Below are 16543 nucleotides of genomic sequence, written 5' to 3'. Positions count from 1 at the left end.
CAGAGGGAGGGGCAGACGAAAGGTAAATAAAGTACTGAAAATAAGTACTGAAAATATACACACAAACCATAATCATACGAATGCTCACTAGCAGTCAAACACACAGTACACTACACACTAGGACACCTACACACTGGTAACCCTATAATTATAGCTGGATACAATAAATTTTTTTTTCATTATTATAATTTTACTACACTTAAAACACCTCCCCCCCCTGGTACACAGACCTGCCTGCTGCTGTGTCCTTGTCCCCTGAGGCCAGTAGCTCCCCCTCTCTAGCGAGCAGCTGCACTCTCTCAGTGTCACACTTGAGTACACTATCCAGTGCTAGTGTGTTGTCCCCGGTGACCTCTTGCTCCACGTGTAGTACACTCACACCAGCTGGTAGACGCAGCTCACGACACGCCATAGAGCGGAGGAGAGTGGACTTGCCAACACCTGCACGTGTGTGAGGGGGAGGGGGTGTGGTTAGGGAAGGGGAGAGACACACATGTATCACTACAAGTATGCTAGCTGCATGGTTAGATATCTGACACTATGTCCGGTTTAATCTTCAACTTGTGTGCATGTGTGTGTGTGTGGGTGTGTGGGTGGGAGTGTGTGTGTGTGTGGCATATATTGAAGTGCACTACAACTATTGGACGCTGGAATTCAACGAGCAATTTTATAAAGCTATGTTGGTATTATTTTTAGGCCTAAATCTTTACATTAATTTTTATTACACCAAGCTTAATTAACTATTGACCGTAACTGAGGGTCACAGCTTCCACCAGTATCCCCCCTCCCCTACACACACACAGTAGGTACTGACCAAGAGAAGCAACCTTGAGGGGAGCTCAGAGTGAAGTTGACCTTGACTCCAGTGCTGGAGGGGACATAGGGAAGTAAAACCACCGGTACGTTCAGCTTCCCCAGAGAGCTGGCTTTATGAAGGGAGCAGACAAGTGTGAGGACCGTGGCTGCTATCAAGGCTGCCTTCATCTTGCATGATATCTACTACAGTTTTCAGTGAGTCCACATGGCTTTCTGATCTCTGACCCCATGCAACACCCCCTTATCTTGAGCAGCCCCTCCCCCATTTTGTTTGCAGAATAAGCTAAAAAAATGTCTTTACACAAATTAATAATAACACACTCATGCACCAATGCTAAGACTCAGAGTCCAATTGTTTGATGTGGTGTAGTACAGTGTCCATGGAGGGTCTGTCCTGAGGGGAGTGAGAGACACAGGAGGTGATGAGTGGGTGGAGCTCCCGCCATACACCTTCCATACTCGATAGCAGACCAAGAAATACAGCAGCTTCAGGAAATCTAGCATTCACCACTTCACAAGCAAGCACTCCAAAACTGTACACATCATCTTTGTCCATGCACGAGACTGTGGGGGGAGGGAAAATTGGTTCAGAAAATTGATCACATGTACCACAATCTACAATTAAATAGACAGTAGTGTACAACACAGGAATAGGGACAGTACTATCCAATGAGAGGTTAATGGATTGTGAATGACACTGTACAAGCTTGATTGCGTTGTAACAATAATAATTATTGCATTCAAAGTACGGCAATTGCATATGCCAATCTAAATCGTTACTTTCGACTAGATTGCTAGGATGTTCGCAATTCGCAATCGAAAAGTCGCTGTATCTAAAACAAAATTAATAAAGGAGATCCCTATAATTGTTCATATCTAGTAAAACCAGTAGGTTGCAGACAAACGAAAATCACCGCTTTCGAGTTGAACAAATTTTCACCTTACGGAAATTACCCGCTATACGGTATTACAAGCCATATACAAGCCTATGTAGCTGGTACCCTACACAGGTTTAGCTCTCAACAAGCTAGCTAGCACACTCACATTCAATTGGTGCTTGTATTTGAACTCTGTTTGGGGGTCCCAGAGAATGACGAGGTGTTTGGGGGGTCACTTGTACTGGGTCGTTGATCTCCACCACCTGGTGCTTGGTTATGAGGGTCGGGAGGTCATGAACCTCACCAGTGTCTGGGTGCTGTAAACAGTCAAGTAACTCAATGACAGAGCCGTGGGTTATAGTGAGTGCGCCCTTGTTTAGAGGGTGATTGAAGAGCAGTATTTTGTTAGGCATCAGCTCTGGTGGATTTTGAAGCAGGAGAGAAAGTTAATCGACTCCGGGAGAATCTGGCCCCTGTGTGTATGTGTGTGTGTGTGTGTGTGTGTGTGTGTGTGTGTGTGTGTGTGTGTGTGTGTGTGTGTGTGTGCAATTTGAATGGTTTTATGGTTTCATGAAAGCTAAGAGAAGCTCTATAAAATGACACAATCAACCACCACATTTGAACGCAACAAAATTAATTTTGTTCAGAAAAAGACCAGGACTGTAGTCCATGGTATTCAACTGAAATCTGGCCAACTATAATTTAAGCATACCAAATCCATTTAATTTTAAATCAGACTACCGAAATTCAAGTTACAGGCTCTCAAAGTGGTACAGCCACCACTGTACACATGTAACTCTTATAGGAAGTTCTATCAAAGTAATGGTATGCTAAAATCAGTGGCAAAAGTTGTCCCCCTCAACAACACACTTACTATAGTAGTCCTTGTGTTGTAGTGAGGAGGTCTGGGGGGTGGGTAGAGCATTCTGATTGGACGATCACCACGTCCATTGCAGCAATACGTCCTACCCACATTGTCATACAACGTTATTTCAAGGTTCAAAAGTCATCCACTCCGAACAGGAAACTGCAGAGCCAACACAATAAATTAAGACATTGATTCAGAGTTTGAAAAACAAATCTACATGTGAAAATATGTCACCTTAAGGTAGACTAAATCTTAGTACTTAACTAAGTTAAGAGTGTACCTGAATATTGTGATTGTTGGTCTGAGTCAATAGAGGACAGTCTGGCATATGACCAATCACTGGTCGTATCGTCTTGGAAACAGGTTCGGCACAAGAGATTCTGCAAGGACAAATGTAGCTCTGTGTATTATTATTAAGAAACGAGACAATGACACACCACACACACACAATAATTTACTGATGTCTTGTAGGATGGCTTCCAGTACGTCCGGTGACCCTTGACCTCTGTGGGTGGCAGTGGCAGAATGTACACATCCATGGAGGGTTGTAGCATCATGTTCTCAATGACTAAGTTATAGTTATTGACTGGTTGACTAGTAATTATGGCTTATAACCAACCAATGCCGAGGGCATATAGCCCGAGGCTGAGGTTGTTTATAAACCATAATTACTAGGCAACCAGTCAACAACTGATTTATTTACTGCAAAAACAGCAAAACAGTCATTTGAACATCAATGGAGACAGTCAAGCTTGCTCTCACAGCCACTTGTGCCTCAGAATATGCAGTTAGAACAGTTACAGCTGTCAAGTAATGCTGTATGAGAGCGAGCTACTTCTCCAAGCAGCTAGGTTCTACTGGAAGCCATAAACTTTGACCAGACCCGCCCACCAATATCAGCAGCTGCCTGCATTGCACAAGTCTACCAACACTGCACTGTATTCCTCTACGTACAGCCACAGCCATGACTAGAAACATAGTCTACAAAAACTTTTTGCGTGCTGTATTGCTATTTTACTGTGTACAAATTGTCAAGATGATTCAAAAGTTGAATAGTGCTTATAGCTAGCCTCGATCCCAGGCCGAGTTTTCGCTTTTATAACTGTTAGGCGAACAACTAGGCTTGTAGGAAGTAAAAATATGAGCCATATTCCATACTTCCCTGGGGGAAGTAAAATATGGCTCATATTCACCTGAAATCTCCTAGGATACGGAGTGAATCAGTAATAATAGCTTGATGATATCAGGCTTTACCCCCTCTCCCTCAGATGGACCTTGACCTTGGCCGTACCATGCAGTGTTGACGCCCGCCAACAGCACCATGTCACCATGGAGACCATGCAGCGGAGGGGGGGTGGGGTGAGGTACGATACTAAAGGTACGACTATAACAGGAGAGACTCAATACACACGTACACAGGGACAGCATGGGCAAAGAATTCACTGGTTTTTCAATTTCAATAATTATTCATTAGCAATGTTACAATACTTAACCAAATTTAGTAATAAAAATTAACTAGCAAAATATTTGCACTCTATTGTTGTCACTATCAGACACATACACCACACCACACTGGTCTACTGCTATGCCATAAGGACCGTAGAACTGTCCTGGTCCAGATCCCTCTGATCCAAACGATTTGAGAAACACTCCCTCACACGTGAACACCGAGACACGATTGTTCCCACGCTCCCCCACACACACCAGATAATCACTGTCCACACAGATGCTGATAGGCCAGTAAAGTTGTCCATTTCCACTGCCTTTCTTCTTAAATTGCCTCAGATAGCCACCATCGGGTGTGAAGACTTGCACTCGATTATTACCAGCATCAGCCACATACACACAACCACTATCGGATGCAACATCCCAGGGATAGTCAAACTGTCCGTTACTTCTGCCTCTACTGCCGAACTTGCTGGACAAGGTGAGGTCAGAATTGAAGATGTGAACACAGTGAGCACCATGATCAACCACATACACCTTCCCATTGACACTGTTGACACAAACACCAAATGGATCATTAAACTGTCCAGGACCATCGCCATGACTACCAACTGCTGCTATCAGGTCTCCTCCACGTGAAAACTTCAACAGTCGATGATTACCACCGTCCACCACCAGAATATTGTCATCACCGTCCACTGCCACAACACGAGGATGCTTCATCTCCCCAACAGCTGTGCCTCGAGTGTCTAATGTTCGCAGCTTGTCTCCTGTGGGGCTAAATATCGAGACAATACCAACATCCCATTCAGCCACAATTATCTCCCCAGCTTGGTTGAATGCCACTCCCCAAGGTTCCTTGAGATTATTGATAGTCTTGATAACAGTTCCTAGTTTATCAATCGGAGTCTTGACTGCCACAGGGAATGGACTTCCTGCCACCTCCTCTCCACCCACTCTCACGATCAGCTCGCTGGCCCCGCCCACTGTCCGCTGGTAGGAGATCTCGTACTCTCCCTTCCCTCGTTCCTTCACAACACATTTTGTCGTCTGATTCGTTAATTTTGACTTAAGTTCGGCTTTAATGGTTGAGGATGGAATTTGGATTAGGTCACGATTTGTGTTTGAAAATCGAAGACTGGCAGCTTCTTGTACTCCGGTTTTGTCGAGTCTTTTTGTAGGGGTGACAGTTACTGATGGTATGCCAATGGATCCAAATTCTTTGCAATCTTTGACAGAAGGCACAAAACAGGTGTTGGTTGTCTCACGAGGCTCTAGGGTGTTGGGGTCAAAGGTGTCCACCAGCTCTCTCACTTGCTTCACCACACCTTGCTTCATCTTGAGCACGTCTCCTGGAGACCCGGTACGAATGCTCTCCCTCACGAAATGCAGGCAGCTGCTACGTTGGGTTTGGAGGATATCCACCTCTTCTCGCTGAGCAGAGAGGCTCTTGAGCTGTTGTTGGGTGTGGCCTTTCAACTCGGCCATAAGCTCCCCCTCACGAGCATACAGAGCTTGATGGAGTTCATCGAATTTCGAGTGGATATTGGTCGCAATTTTTCCTCCGTGTTCAACAATTTCGGCATGTCGTCCATCCAGATTGACAAGAGCTGTGTCGGTGGCCTCTAGCTGTTTCTCAACGGGTCCCAGAGAGTCCAGGATCTCTTTCTTGTGGCTCTCAAAGGTGTCGGCAATCACACAGTACTTGTGGTCTTTGTGTATATGAACAAGGCAATCTCGGCAAATTAACTCCCCACAAGTTTCGCAATAAAGTCTCAATTTGTCGTCGTGTTTGGGGCAGAGAGGGGATGTTTTCTTTGGGGAAACCAAGCGAATCAAATCACTTTCCACTTTTTCGATAGTAACGACTTCGTGACCTTCGAACTCTTCGTATTCTTTGTGTATGTTCGTACACAGATCGCAGATGAACTTGGTGCATTGTCGGCAAAAGCTGGTGGCTTTACGAGTCGTTTTGGAGCATTTCTCACAGGCCAATTTCTGAGGCTCTTTAACCTTCTTGAGTGTCTCCTGGATGTGAAAGAGATGGTGTATATTGAAGGCAGCCTGGAGGCCACTCACACCAGTGGGGGGTAGGGGGGTGGGCCGGCGACACTTGGGGCATTCCAGCTGGCCTTGTCGATTGTGGGCAACTATATCCTCGAGACAATGTTGACAGTAGACGTGGAAACAGGAGAGCAGTCGAGGGTTGGTGTAGGGCTCCAGACAGACTAGGCATGACAGCTGGTCCTCCACTTTGGAGAGAGCTTCTTGAGCAGCACTCGGCCTCTCAGCCATTGACACAAAACTGAGGGGGGAGAGAAAAGGATAACAATACGCTAAAAAGGGGGCGTGTCAAGCTTTATAATAATAATAGCAAAGAATTCAAGCAACCAAAACTACAAACGAATGTATCAGAACGTGTACAATAATTATTCTCACCTTTAGAAAAGTGTTTAGTAGTAGAAAGAAAAGCTCAAAGCTTGGCAAAAGCAGCTATAGACTCACAGCTCTCACAGTGACAGGTCAGGTGATGCATGCACAACAATATTCATAGGATCAAAGTATTGATTATGGTTAGACCATAATGGTACACACATACTTGTGGCTATATATTGCCTAGCACCATTCTACACCCACTCTATTGCTAGTCCTCTGACCAGTTGCCTGAGATACAGACAACACACACTCATACAATGTCACCCTCCATGTTAACACCACTCCATACCATGTTGAAATTGATCTCACATCATGCACCCAATGCACACACACAAGATCACAAAATGTATTCAAATTCATCATAATACAAAAATCAGCATACATACATACATACATACATACGGATGATAATCTCTATGTGTATAATTATGTTAGAACACTCTTAATTGGGTCCATGAGATGCATGGTTGAGTGGACTCCATTGCCCCACCCACTTACACCACCGGCCTTCTCTTGTGGTCAGGATATTTACGTATCAAAACTTGTCTTGCTAATGACAATAATCCAGTGTTGAAGGGATGAGTAATATATACAAGCTCAACAACGCACCAGGAGATACCCAGCGAGACAGAGATGAAACAATCAACACTAGGCAATTATTTCCAAGTGCTCATTGTCCATCACAACCCAATTCCCATACAAGCAGCCTGAGACCACTTGTGTACAAGGAACAAACATCATTATTGAGAGGGATTGAGAATACACACATTGATTAAGAGTTGGTGCAACTGAAACCCAGCCTTCAAGAGAAGCTCTAAAACAGAGTTGGTTAATAGAATGGACAATTTGAAAGCAAATGCAGTAACTCCCAACATATTGTGTGTAAATACTTGAGAGACCTAAACTCACTCTAATTAGCCGAGTCCCTAGGCTACCATTTGTCCAACCAGGCCGTTTACTTATTTTCAGCACGTTAGTTTGGCATACAGGTAAATAGTGTTCAAAGAGAGAACAACGTGAACAATCCCTTACAGATAGACCATAATAAATTATTATTATATCTACAGACGAATGAACTGAAATCGAATTATATAACTTACACTCAAACAGAATTGGACAAAAACTACTCATATTTAACCAAACAACATCCAACCTTAACAAACGCACGATATGCCCTCGCTAAACTTAAAAAACAAAGAACTGAAGTCTCAAGTTGTCTTCACAACTCCCAAGTTCTACGGAATACCTAAAATCCACAAAATATGTACGACACTACCCCGGTACGACCAATAATTTCCCATTCTAATTCCATTCTCTCCCCTTCTGCCCACTTCATGGATCACGTACTACAACCACTCGCACGCTCTTACACAGATTACCTAAAGTCGACTATTAGATACAATGACAACTTTATGAAGGTCAAACTTAGACTTTTAATTATTTATAGCATCATTTTGACTTCTAATGGCAAATCCAACCAAGGTTAGATTTTATACATACCCCTTTTCTAAACACACACACACACATGTAATTAGCGAATCCACAGTGTGTGTCAGAACCAAGGTTAGATCTTACACTGATTGTACATGTAGCTACAAGCCACATAATACCTAAACTTAAGATGATACCCAGATATGGGAATCACATGAGCTTAAACACAATCGTCATGGTATTAAAATTAGCTGCAAAGAAAGAACATCCTCAAAATGGAAAAGAGAAAGATTCTAACGTTATCACATACGTGGGTTACATTTTGCTCTTCTGACTACTATAGTACGATTTTGGCAATTTCAACGATTTTCTGATATTCTATCAAAATTAATGTTGCCATCAAAGTTCAAATTATTTCTAACTACAAAACTAATTTGGACACAACAATGGATAATAACAGATGGTCCAGGGCCGAACAATTACACTAAAGAAATATTGGATTGAATTAAGCACATCATTTTAAAGTCTCTATAAACGGTACTAAAGTTATGGCTGTTTAAAATAATGTGTTTAACTACCCCTCCCCTAAAGAATTAGAGTACGTTAGATCTTTAATGGTTACTAAAGCACACTAACTACAAACAAAAGGGTTATATGTACTAGCCTCGTTCACCGGCCTACCCTGGGATCCAGGCTATAATTATATGTACATGACATAATTATGTACAGTACATGACCTTGCAGTATTGACCCTAAACACACACCTGGGTACATACTGTCAAGGAGGTCATGATGAACACACACTAACCTGAGGAGATAGGTTCTCCCTGGAGAGTACGGAGGGCAGGTACTAGTTGGAGGAGGCCGTGAGAACAGCTGCACCAGACACACCTCCCAGTCTCACACACACTAGAGCTGCACAACAGACACACCAGGATGGAGCACGCCCAGTTTCCCGATCACCTTCCCACGTATACACACACCTCTGCACAACGGCCCGGGAAATAGGTAGAGTCTGTGGAGTGTGTGTGCAGGGGAGGGAGCGGTAAACACAAGCAGTGCAGAAGTGTGGGCAGTGAGCAAGTGTAGTTGTAGGAATTAATGTTCTGACAAAATAATCTTCCCAACACATACACTTACAAAAAACCTCAAGGCCATTTATTCCCAACAAACTGGACTGAATGCATATACAGTAGTTCCTTCACAAGTCCCTAACACATACACACAGCTGTGCTTATGCAACCCTCACCTTCAGCTCCCTTGAGGAAGTATCCACTGCCATCTTTGGTGAAGGACACCTCCAGCAGCTGCATGACACGGTCCAGTAGTCCATGGATCACTTCAAACCCGGGGGTACGATTATAATACACTGCACACAACCGACGATGGTTCCGTGTTCCCACATCTACAGCATAGGACACACAAATTAGTGAGCTTTGGCACTGCGAGCAATTAGCGGTTTTAAGACACTTTAATTGTATACAATAGTGCTTTCTCAGAGCTACAGAATGCGTCTTTGAGTTGTTAAATAGGACGTTCCTAACACAAGTTATGGCCTCTAAAAGATAGCTCTAAAAACAAACCTGATTTTTCAACAGCCATTAACTTTAATTAATACCGTTGATCCAATGTCAAAGATGTTATGATTTTCTGAAAGCTTAGAAAGAGACCTTTCAAATGATGTGTTTCGATCCAAAATTTTGTTGGGGCCCTAATTTGTTATTTTTCCGCCTTGGACCATGGGCTATTTATTATTCATGGTATGGCCAAATCGGCAAATACTTTTATCTCAACTTTGATGACACCATTTGAAAGGTCTCTTTCTAAGCTTAAAGAGAATCAGAAAATCATTGAAATTGTATCCACGAAATTCAAGTTATGGCAGCTAAAAGATAGCTCTGAAAACAGGCCTGATTCTGAAAAAACACTCACGCCTTCCCCTAGAAAACAGAAGATTAATTAATGTCAGCACTTCTGTCTCTCAAAAACTGCTTACCTTGCAAGCAGTGTCTTAGCCAGATAAAATCTCATTCTTCTGTGGAGTGAACCAGCCAGAATACAGCCAGCTCTGTGAGTGAGTGAGCACAGTGTGTAAGATGGTACTTGATCTACTGGGTACAGTTACCTTGCTGGTGCTTTGTCAGCGTCTATCTCCTGTAGTCGAAGGTATACCTCAGCCAGCTCATCAGAAGCGCTACACATACAGAGGGAGGGGCAGATGAAAGGTAAATAAAGTACTGAAAATAAGTACTGAAAATATACACACAAACCATAATCATACGAATGCTCACTAGCAGTCAAACACACAGTACACTACACACTAGGACACCTACACACTGGTAACCCTAATTATAGCTGGATACCAATTTGGTACTAACATTTTTTTTTTCATTATTCATTATTGTAATTTTACTAACTTAAAACACCCCCCCCACCCCTGGTACACAGACCTGCCTGCTGCTGTGTTCTTGTCCCCTGAGGCCAGTAGCTCCCCTTCTCTAGCGAGCAGCTGCACTCTCTCAGTATCACACTTGAGTACACTATCCAGTGCTAGTGTGTTGTCCCCCTCCACGTGTAGTACATTCACACCAGCTGGTAGACACAGCTCACGACACGCCATAGAGCGGAGGAGGGTGGACTTGCCAACACCTGCACGTGTGTGAGGGTGTGTGGTTAGGGCAGGGGAGAGACACACATGTATGTAGTACGGTTAGTTTGGCATACCGGTGTCTTAGTTTTAAAGTAAGTTAACCACTTCTCACTGATATCCTCAGCGATGATAATGCTGCTCAATCTGATTGGCTGAGTGGACTGAGCTGTGAGCTCCGCCTCCCGAGAGCATCCAGACTCCTCTTCCAAATACAGCAGCTTCACTGACACTATGTCCGGTTTAGTGCTCAACCTGTGTGTGTGGTCAACCTGTGTGTGTGGGTGTGTGTGTGTGTGTGGAGTGTGTGTATGTGTGGAGTGTGTGTGTGTGTGGAGTGTGTGTGTGTGTGTGTGTGTGTGTGTGTATGTGTGGAGTGTGTGTGTGTGTGGAGTGTGTGTGGGTGGAGTGTGTGTGGGTGGCATAATTTTATTACAGTGCACTATAATTGGACGCTGGAATTCACTGAGTAATATTATTTTTAGGCCTAAATCTAATTACATCAAGCTTAATTAACTATTGACTGTAACTCACGGTCACCAGTATCCCCCCTCCCCTACACACACACAGTAGGTACACTGACCAAGAGAAGCAACCTTGAGGGGATCGAGCTCAGAGTGAAGTTGACCTTGACTCCAGTGCTGGAGGGGACATAGGGAAGTAAAACCACCGGTAAGTTCAGCTTCCCCAGAGAGCTGGCTTTATGAAGGGAGCAGACAAGTGTGAGGACCGTGGCTGCTATCAAGGCTGCCTTCTCTAGGAGAGATAGTTCTTTCAGTGAGTCCACATGGCTTCTGACCTCTGACCCATGCAACACCCCCTCATCTTGAGCAGCCCCTCCCCCACTTTGTTTGCAGAATAGAAATCACACAAAAAAAATTTCTTCATAATAATAATAACACACTCATGCACCAATGCTAAGACTCAGAGTCCAATTGTTTGATGTGGTGTAGTACAGTGTCCATGGAGGGTCTGTCCTGACATAGATTGAAGAGTAGAGGGATAGGAAACGGTTGGTATCTCGAGTAACATCCGCGCTACGCTGCGGTTTAATCGAGGCCATCACAACAATATCTATTTCTACACTCAGTGCATAATAAACTACAAGTAATTGTGCTTAGTCCGTGCAACTCACTTATATTTCAAGGTCTATACCTATTGTAGTAGTCATAACCAGCACGCTTACACGTTACATGTTCCAATAGCTCTAAAACAGCCTTGGGAACATATAACTTTATTGGAAAGTCTCTTTTTACTGGGTGTGGTCAGTCATTAGCAAGTACTACACGTGGCTCATGGACTAGGCGTGTTATAAGTTGCTGAAAGAGATGATGTCTCGAGGAAACACAGCTTTGGGAGTTACCCGGCAAAAATGTGCTTAATAGCCTCGTTCATAGGGCGTAGCGCGGAAAATTTTCGAGGCTCCACTGCAGATTCAATGTAAAATCATCACGTGCACCACTTCGTTTCCTATCCCTCTACTCTTCAATCTATGGTCCTGAGGGGAGTGAGAGACACAGGAGGTGATGAGTGGGTGGAGCTCCCGCCATACACCTTCCATACTCGATAGCAGACCAAGAAATACAGCAGCTTCAGGAAATCTAGCATTCACCACTTCACAAGCAAGCACTACAAAACTGTACACATCATCTTTGTCCATGCACGAGACTGTGGGGGGAGGGAAAATTGGTTCAGGAAATTGATCACATAAACATAAATAACACAATCTACAATTAAATAGACAGTAGTGTACAACACAGGAATAGGGACAGTACTATCCAATGAGAGGTTAATGGATTGTGAATGACACTGCATGTACAAGCTTGATTGCGTTGTAACTATAAATGGGAAATTGCATGACCAATCTATTGAGTGAATTTCGCAATTCGTAATTGAAAAGTCGCTGTATTTTAAACCCGATAATAATTATTATAGTACCAGGAGTTCATGCACTCCTGATGTAGTACAAAATGGGATCATCATAATTATACACGTATAATAATTATTATTACAAGCCATGTACAAGACTATGTAGCTGGTACTCTACACAGGTTTAGAATTTAATATCGCATGCATGCATGCTGCAGAAAGGCTGCTATTCCGTGAAAATTAAATCCGCGAAAACCTTTCAACGGTCATTCTGCGAAAGTTTATACCCTACCCGCTATACGGTATACAGTATACACACTGACAGTGGTGTGCCCGGAATATTTTAATTTTTCAAATCTCCATCTCATAAATGATCCTAGTAAACTATAGGCCTTATTCTGTGGGCACATCTCTGAGTACAAAGGTCAGAGAATAACGAGCAAATAATTACATGTCTGCCCCATGGCTGCATGTGAGTGTGTGTGTGTGTGTGTGTGTGTGTATGTGTGTGTGTGTGTGTGTGTGGCCGTTCAACAACCCCATCAGTTTAATCAATGGTCCGAGGACTGTATGTTTACGTTGCCAAAACTTGAATTCAGTGGATCATAATTATTTCAATGATTTTCTGATTTTTTGTAAGCTTAGAAAGAGACCTCAAAGTTCATTACTTCCGAAAAACAACAAATTCTGGCCGCAACAAAATTTTAGATAGAAAAACATAATTTGAAAGGTCTCTTTCTATAAGCTTTCAGAAAAAAGTATCGTGAGAGTTTTTATATTAGATCAACGGAACTAAAGTTATGGCTATTGAAAGATGTTCAACTACCCCTCCAATGCATGCATGCTAATTCAGCCATTTATTGCTAAACAGGAGATCAGAATGGAGTGTGCGTGGGAGTTGTATAATCCTCTTTATGAGCTCCTAGCAATGCATAATTATTGCATAATGTACGGTACCTCTGTTTATCAAAGTGAGCCGTGTTTTTGGTATCCACGGCTACCACTAGGGACTTCCCCTTGGTCCTAGTGGTGAGCAATCCCCTCCACCTCACACAAGACCATTCAGTCACCTGATATAAAAATGTATTACAATCGGAATTATACAACTGTCTACTACACTTTTCTTTGATGCAAATGTTCGTATGAACTGTTCTTACGTGCACTTTGTATTCTAAATATTCGTACAGCTCAGGATAGTGACGTTGAACCTATAGCGGTAGAGCAGTTTTAATTTTTGTACATTTCTACCATACGAAAATTACTTGCTATACGGTAATTATTATTACAAGCCATGTACAAGCCTATGTAGCTGGTATCCTACACAGGTTTAGCTATCAACAAGCTAGCTAGCACACTCACATTCCATTGGTGCTGGTATTTGAACTCTGTTTGGGGGTCCCAGAGAATGACGAGGTGTTTGGGGGTCACTTGCACTGGGTCGTTGATCTCCACCACCTGGTGCTTGGTTATGAGGGTCGGGAGGTCATGAACCTCACCAGTGTCTGGGTGCTGCAAACAGTCAGATTGCGAAGGAGGAGAGAAAGAAAGAAATTGACACTCAGGGAGCTGTGTGTGTGTGTGTGTGTGTGTGTGTGTGTGTGTGTGTGTGTGTGGGCGTGTGGATAAGTACAGTATGGTGTGCAGTATAATAAAGAATTACATGTACCGTGTACTAGTATACACGTTGCATGCAGTCAACACAATTCCACCAACCTTATGATACTGGGATACCAGACTACATTATGTTCTAGTGGTCCAATTTCAATGGTTTTATGAAGCTCTATAAAATAGCACAATCAACCCCCACATTATGAGCAACAAAATGTCAGAAAAAACCAGGACTGTAGTCCATGGTATTTAGCTGAAATCTGGCTATAATTATGATTAATTTTAAGCATACCAAATGAATGAGCTCCATTTAACTTAAAAAAAGCTCCCATAACTTTCAGAAAATTGAAATCAGACTACCGAAATTCAAGTTACAGGCTCTCAACGTTAAGGTTGCGGTAAACTGTTTGCTCATGAATATTCATGATTTTCTTATAATGATTTTTATGAAACTATACATGCCATGATAGAAGTTTGATGACCATTACATACTTAAAGTCATCTGAGAATGGAGACTATTTTTGTGTCTAGTCAGTAGTTTAGTTATACATAAGATATCAAGAGCTAGAGATGAGGAGTAGAAGATCCAGAGGAGCACCTACACGCCAGACTCCTGTTTAATCCAGGAAGATAAGTCTCATCTCCGTAAATGTAGTACTTTGGCTAAGAGAAACCTTAGTAGAGATTTTAAATCATAAGCAGGTGTAGTGATCAATGTAGTACAGCTTGGAGTGAGGGAGAAGTCATGCAGACTACCCATTTTCTTGATGTCCAGTAGCTATCTATGAAACTGCTGACTAGACACAAAAATAGCGCCGACTCAGCACATTTAGAGCTTTAATTGATATTTTTGTACGTGATCTCAACTTCCTTCCAACCAACCTCCTCTGCTTAATGCCATTCTACTTACATGTACATGTATTAGTGGCTGCACGTTATAATTATGTAGAAAGATCAATAGAATGTTGTAGAATAGTAGCGGAATGAATTGCAGCGCTATAGTACATTATTCAAGAGAGATGGGGGGGGGGGGGGGGCACTATACGCAATCTAATTTGCCATCTATCACAGAAACAAGCTAAAGGCAAACTATGAATTTCAATTATTGCGGTAATTAAGCTAGTACATTTCAAACATTATAATTATAACTAAGGAACCTTAGCTGAAAAGGCCTGGGAAGAACACTGAACACTGAATTAAAACTATCCCGAGAGGCCACTGTTACACACTTACCTCCACATGTACGACCGCACTCTGATTGAGTCCCATGCCCATTGCATCCGCAGTCACCATGACAACAGCATGTCCGTTTACAGCAGCTGTACCGATCTCCCCCTCACTACTCACACGTATCACACTACTCCCACTCCCAATGCCCACGCTCTGCATCAGCTGATAACTCAATCGAGAGATTCCATCGCAATTCGTCACAATCTTTGCTTTCCCATTTTGAGGCAATAGAAAATGGCCGCCTATCGGTCGCAGTAACTCTAGAGGAGGTAAAACTCGAACCTGAACCTGATTTGTGAAAGTAGCCAGTTCCGGATCGCACATTCCAGTTCCACACTTGGCCGTGATCCGTACTACACTTTGTCCTGGATTGCGAGCACGTAGCATGGCATCGAAATCTTGCTCTTCGTCCAACGAAACACCAGCCTCTTCGTAGACGGACGAGAGAACTAGTATGTCCATATTGCTAACCGACCAATGAAACGACAGCTCTGACGTCACACTCCCGAAAGAGAACGGGCTCTCGTTGTGCATTCCAATAGCATAAACGGCAATTTCTTCACCGGCGAGTAGTTTGGTTGATGGTACAAAAAGTTTGACTCCAGTTAGTTTGATAACGTGTACATGGACTTCATCTTGCAAGTATGTAACCAGCTGCCCTGTGTTGGAGTCCACGGTTTGGGCTTGACCTGTATACACATTGCATGCAGTCAACACCATTCCACCAACCTTATGATACTGGGATACCAGACTACATTATGTTCTGGTGGTTCAATTTCAATGGTTTTATGGTTTTATGAAATAGCACAATCAACCCCCACATTATGAGCAACAAAATGTCAGAAAAAGACCATGCAGGACTGTAGTCCATGGTATTTAGCTGAAATCTGGCTATAATTATGATTAATTTTAAGCATACCAAATGAATGAGCTCCATTTAACTTAAAAAAAGCTCCCATAACTTCAGAAAATTGAAATCAGACTACCAAAATTCAAGTTACAGGCTCTCAAAGTGGTACAGCCACCACTGTACACATGTAACTCTTATAGGAAGTTCTATCAAAGTAATGGTATGCTAAAATCAGTGGCAAAAGTTGTCCCCCTCAACAACACACTTACTATCTGAGTCCTTGTGTTGTAGTGAGGAGGTCTGGGGGGTGGGTAGAGCATTCTGATTGGACGATCACCACGTACATTGCAGCAATCTAAAGTTGTAAACGTCCTACCCACATTGTCATACAGCGTTATTTCAAGGTTCAAGAGTCACCCACTCCGCACAAGAAACTGCAGACCAACACAATAAAGACAATTAAT

General features: G+C 42.9%; 2 protein-coding genes across 6 annotated transcripts in view; both read right to left on the bottom strand.

Annotated features, from left to right (window-relative positions):
- Positions 1-16543, bottom strand: part of LOC135333337 (E3 ubiquitin-protein ligase TRIM71-like) — a 40214-nt gene that overhangs the window by 8285 nt on the left and 15386 nt on the right. The window contains exons 4-8 of one of the 4 annotated variants that reach the window (XM_064528307.1): positions 16349-16513; positions 15233-15918; positions 13751-13957; positions 13549-13599; positions 13349-13461 (exon numbers count right to left, since the gene is read on the bottom strand). The exons of 2 other annotated variants lie outside the window; for them this stretch is intronic. In XM_064528307.1, coding sequence (XP_064384377.1) covers positions 13349-13461; positions 13549-13599; positions 13751-13957; positions 15233-15763 — 902 coding nt within the window. In that variant the 5' untranslated portion in view covers positions 15764-15918; positions 16349-16513. Of the gene's footprint in view, positions 1-13348; positions 13462-13548; positions 13600-13750; positions 13958-15232; positions 15919-16348; positions 16514-16543 lie in introns of those variants that run through there. One more of the 4 variants, XM_064528308.1, reaches the window with a different exon arrangement.
- LOC135333309 (tripartite motif-containing protein 3-like) lies at positions 1143-8635 on the bottom strand. 2 transcript variants are annotated; one of them, XM_064528268.1, is made up of 6 exons: positions 6448-8635; positions 3021-6313; positions 2843-2942; positions 2569-2721; positions 1861-2167; positions 1143-1380 (listed from the first exon to the last, which is right to left on the bottom strand). In XM_064528268.1, the coding sequence occupies exon 2, from the start codon at positions 6301-6303 to the stop codon at positions 4078-4080; it is 2226 nt and encodes a 741-aa protein (XP_064384338.1). In that variant the 5' UTR covers positions 6304-6313; positions 6448-8635; the 3' UTR covers positions 1143-1380; positions 1861-2167; positions 2569-2721; positions 2843-2942; positions 3021-4077. The 2 variants fall into 2 exon arrangements, with proteins under 2 accessions (XP_064384338.1, XP_064384337.1); XM_064528267.1 differs by having other exon boundaries at positions 1143-2167.

The sequence above is a fragment of the Halichondria panicea genome, chromosome 3 (assembly GCF_963675165.1).
Source record: "Halichondria panicea chromosome 3, odHalPani1.1, whole genome shotgun sequence".
Taxonomy (NCBI): domain Eukaryota; kingdom Metazoa; phylum Porifera; class Demospongiae; order Suberitida; family Halichondriidae; genus Halichondria; species Halichondria panicea.
The sequence above is the reverse complement of the archived record's forward strand: the minus strand, read 5'-3'. Positions and strand labels throughout refer to the sequence as shown.

Coding starts and splice junctions, on each gene's coding strand:
- LOC135333309 (XM_064528267.1), bottom strand. CDS start 6,303: ATGGCTGAGAGGCCGAGTGCTGCTCAAGAAGCTCTCTCCAAAGTGGAG.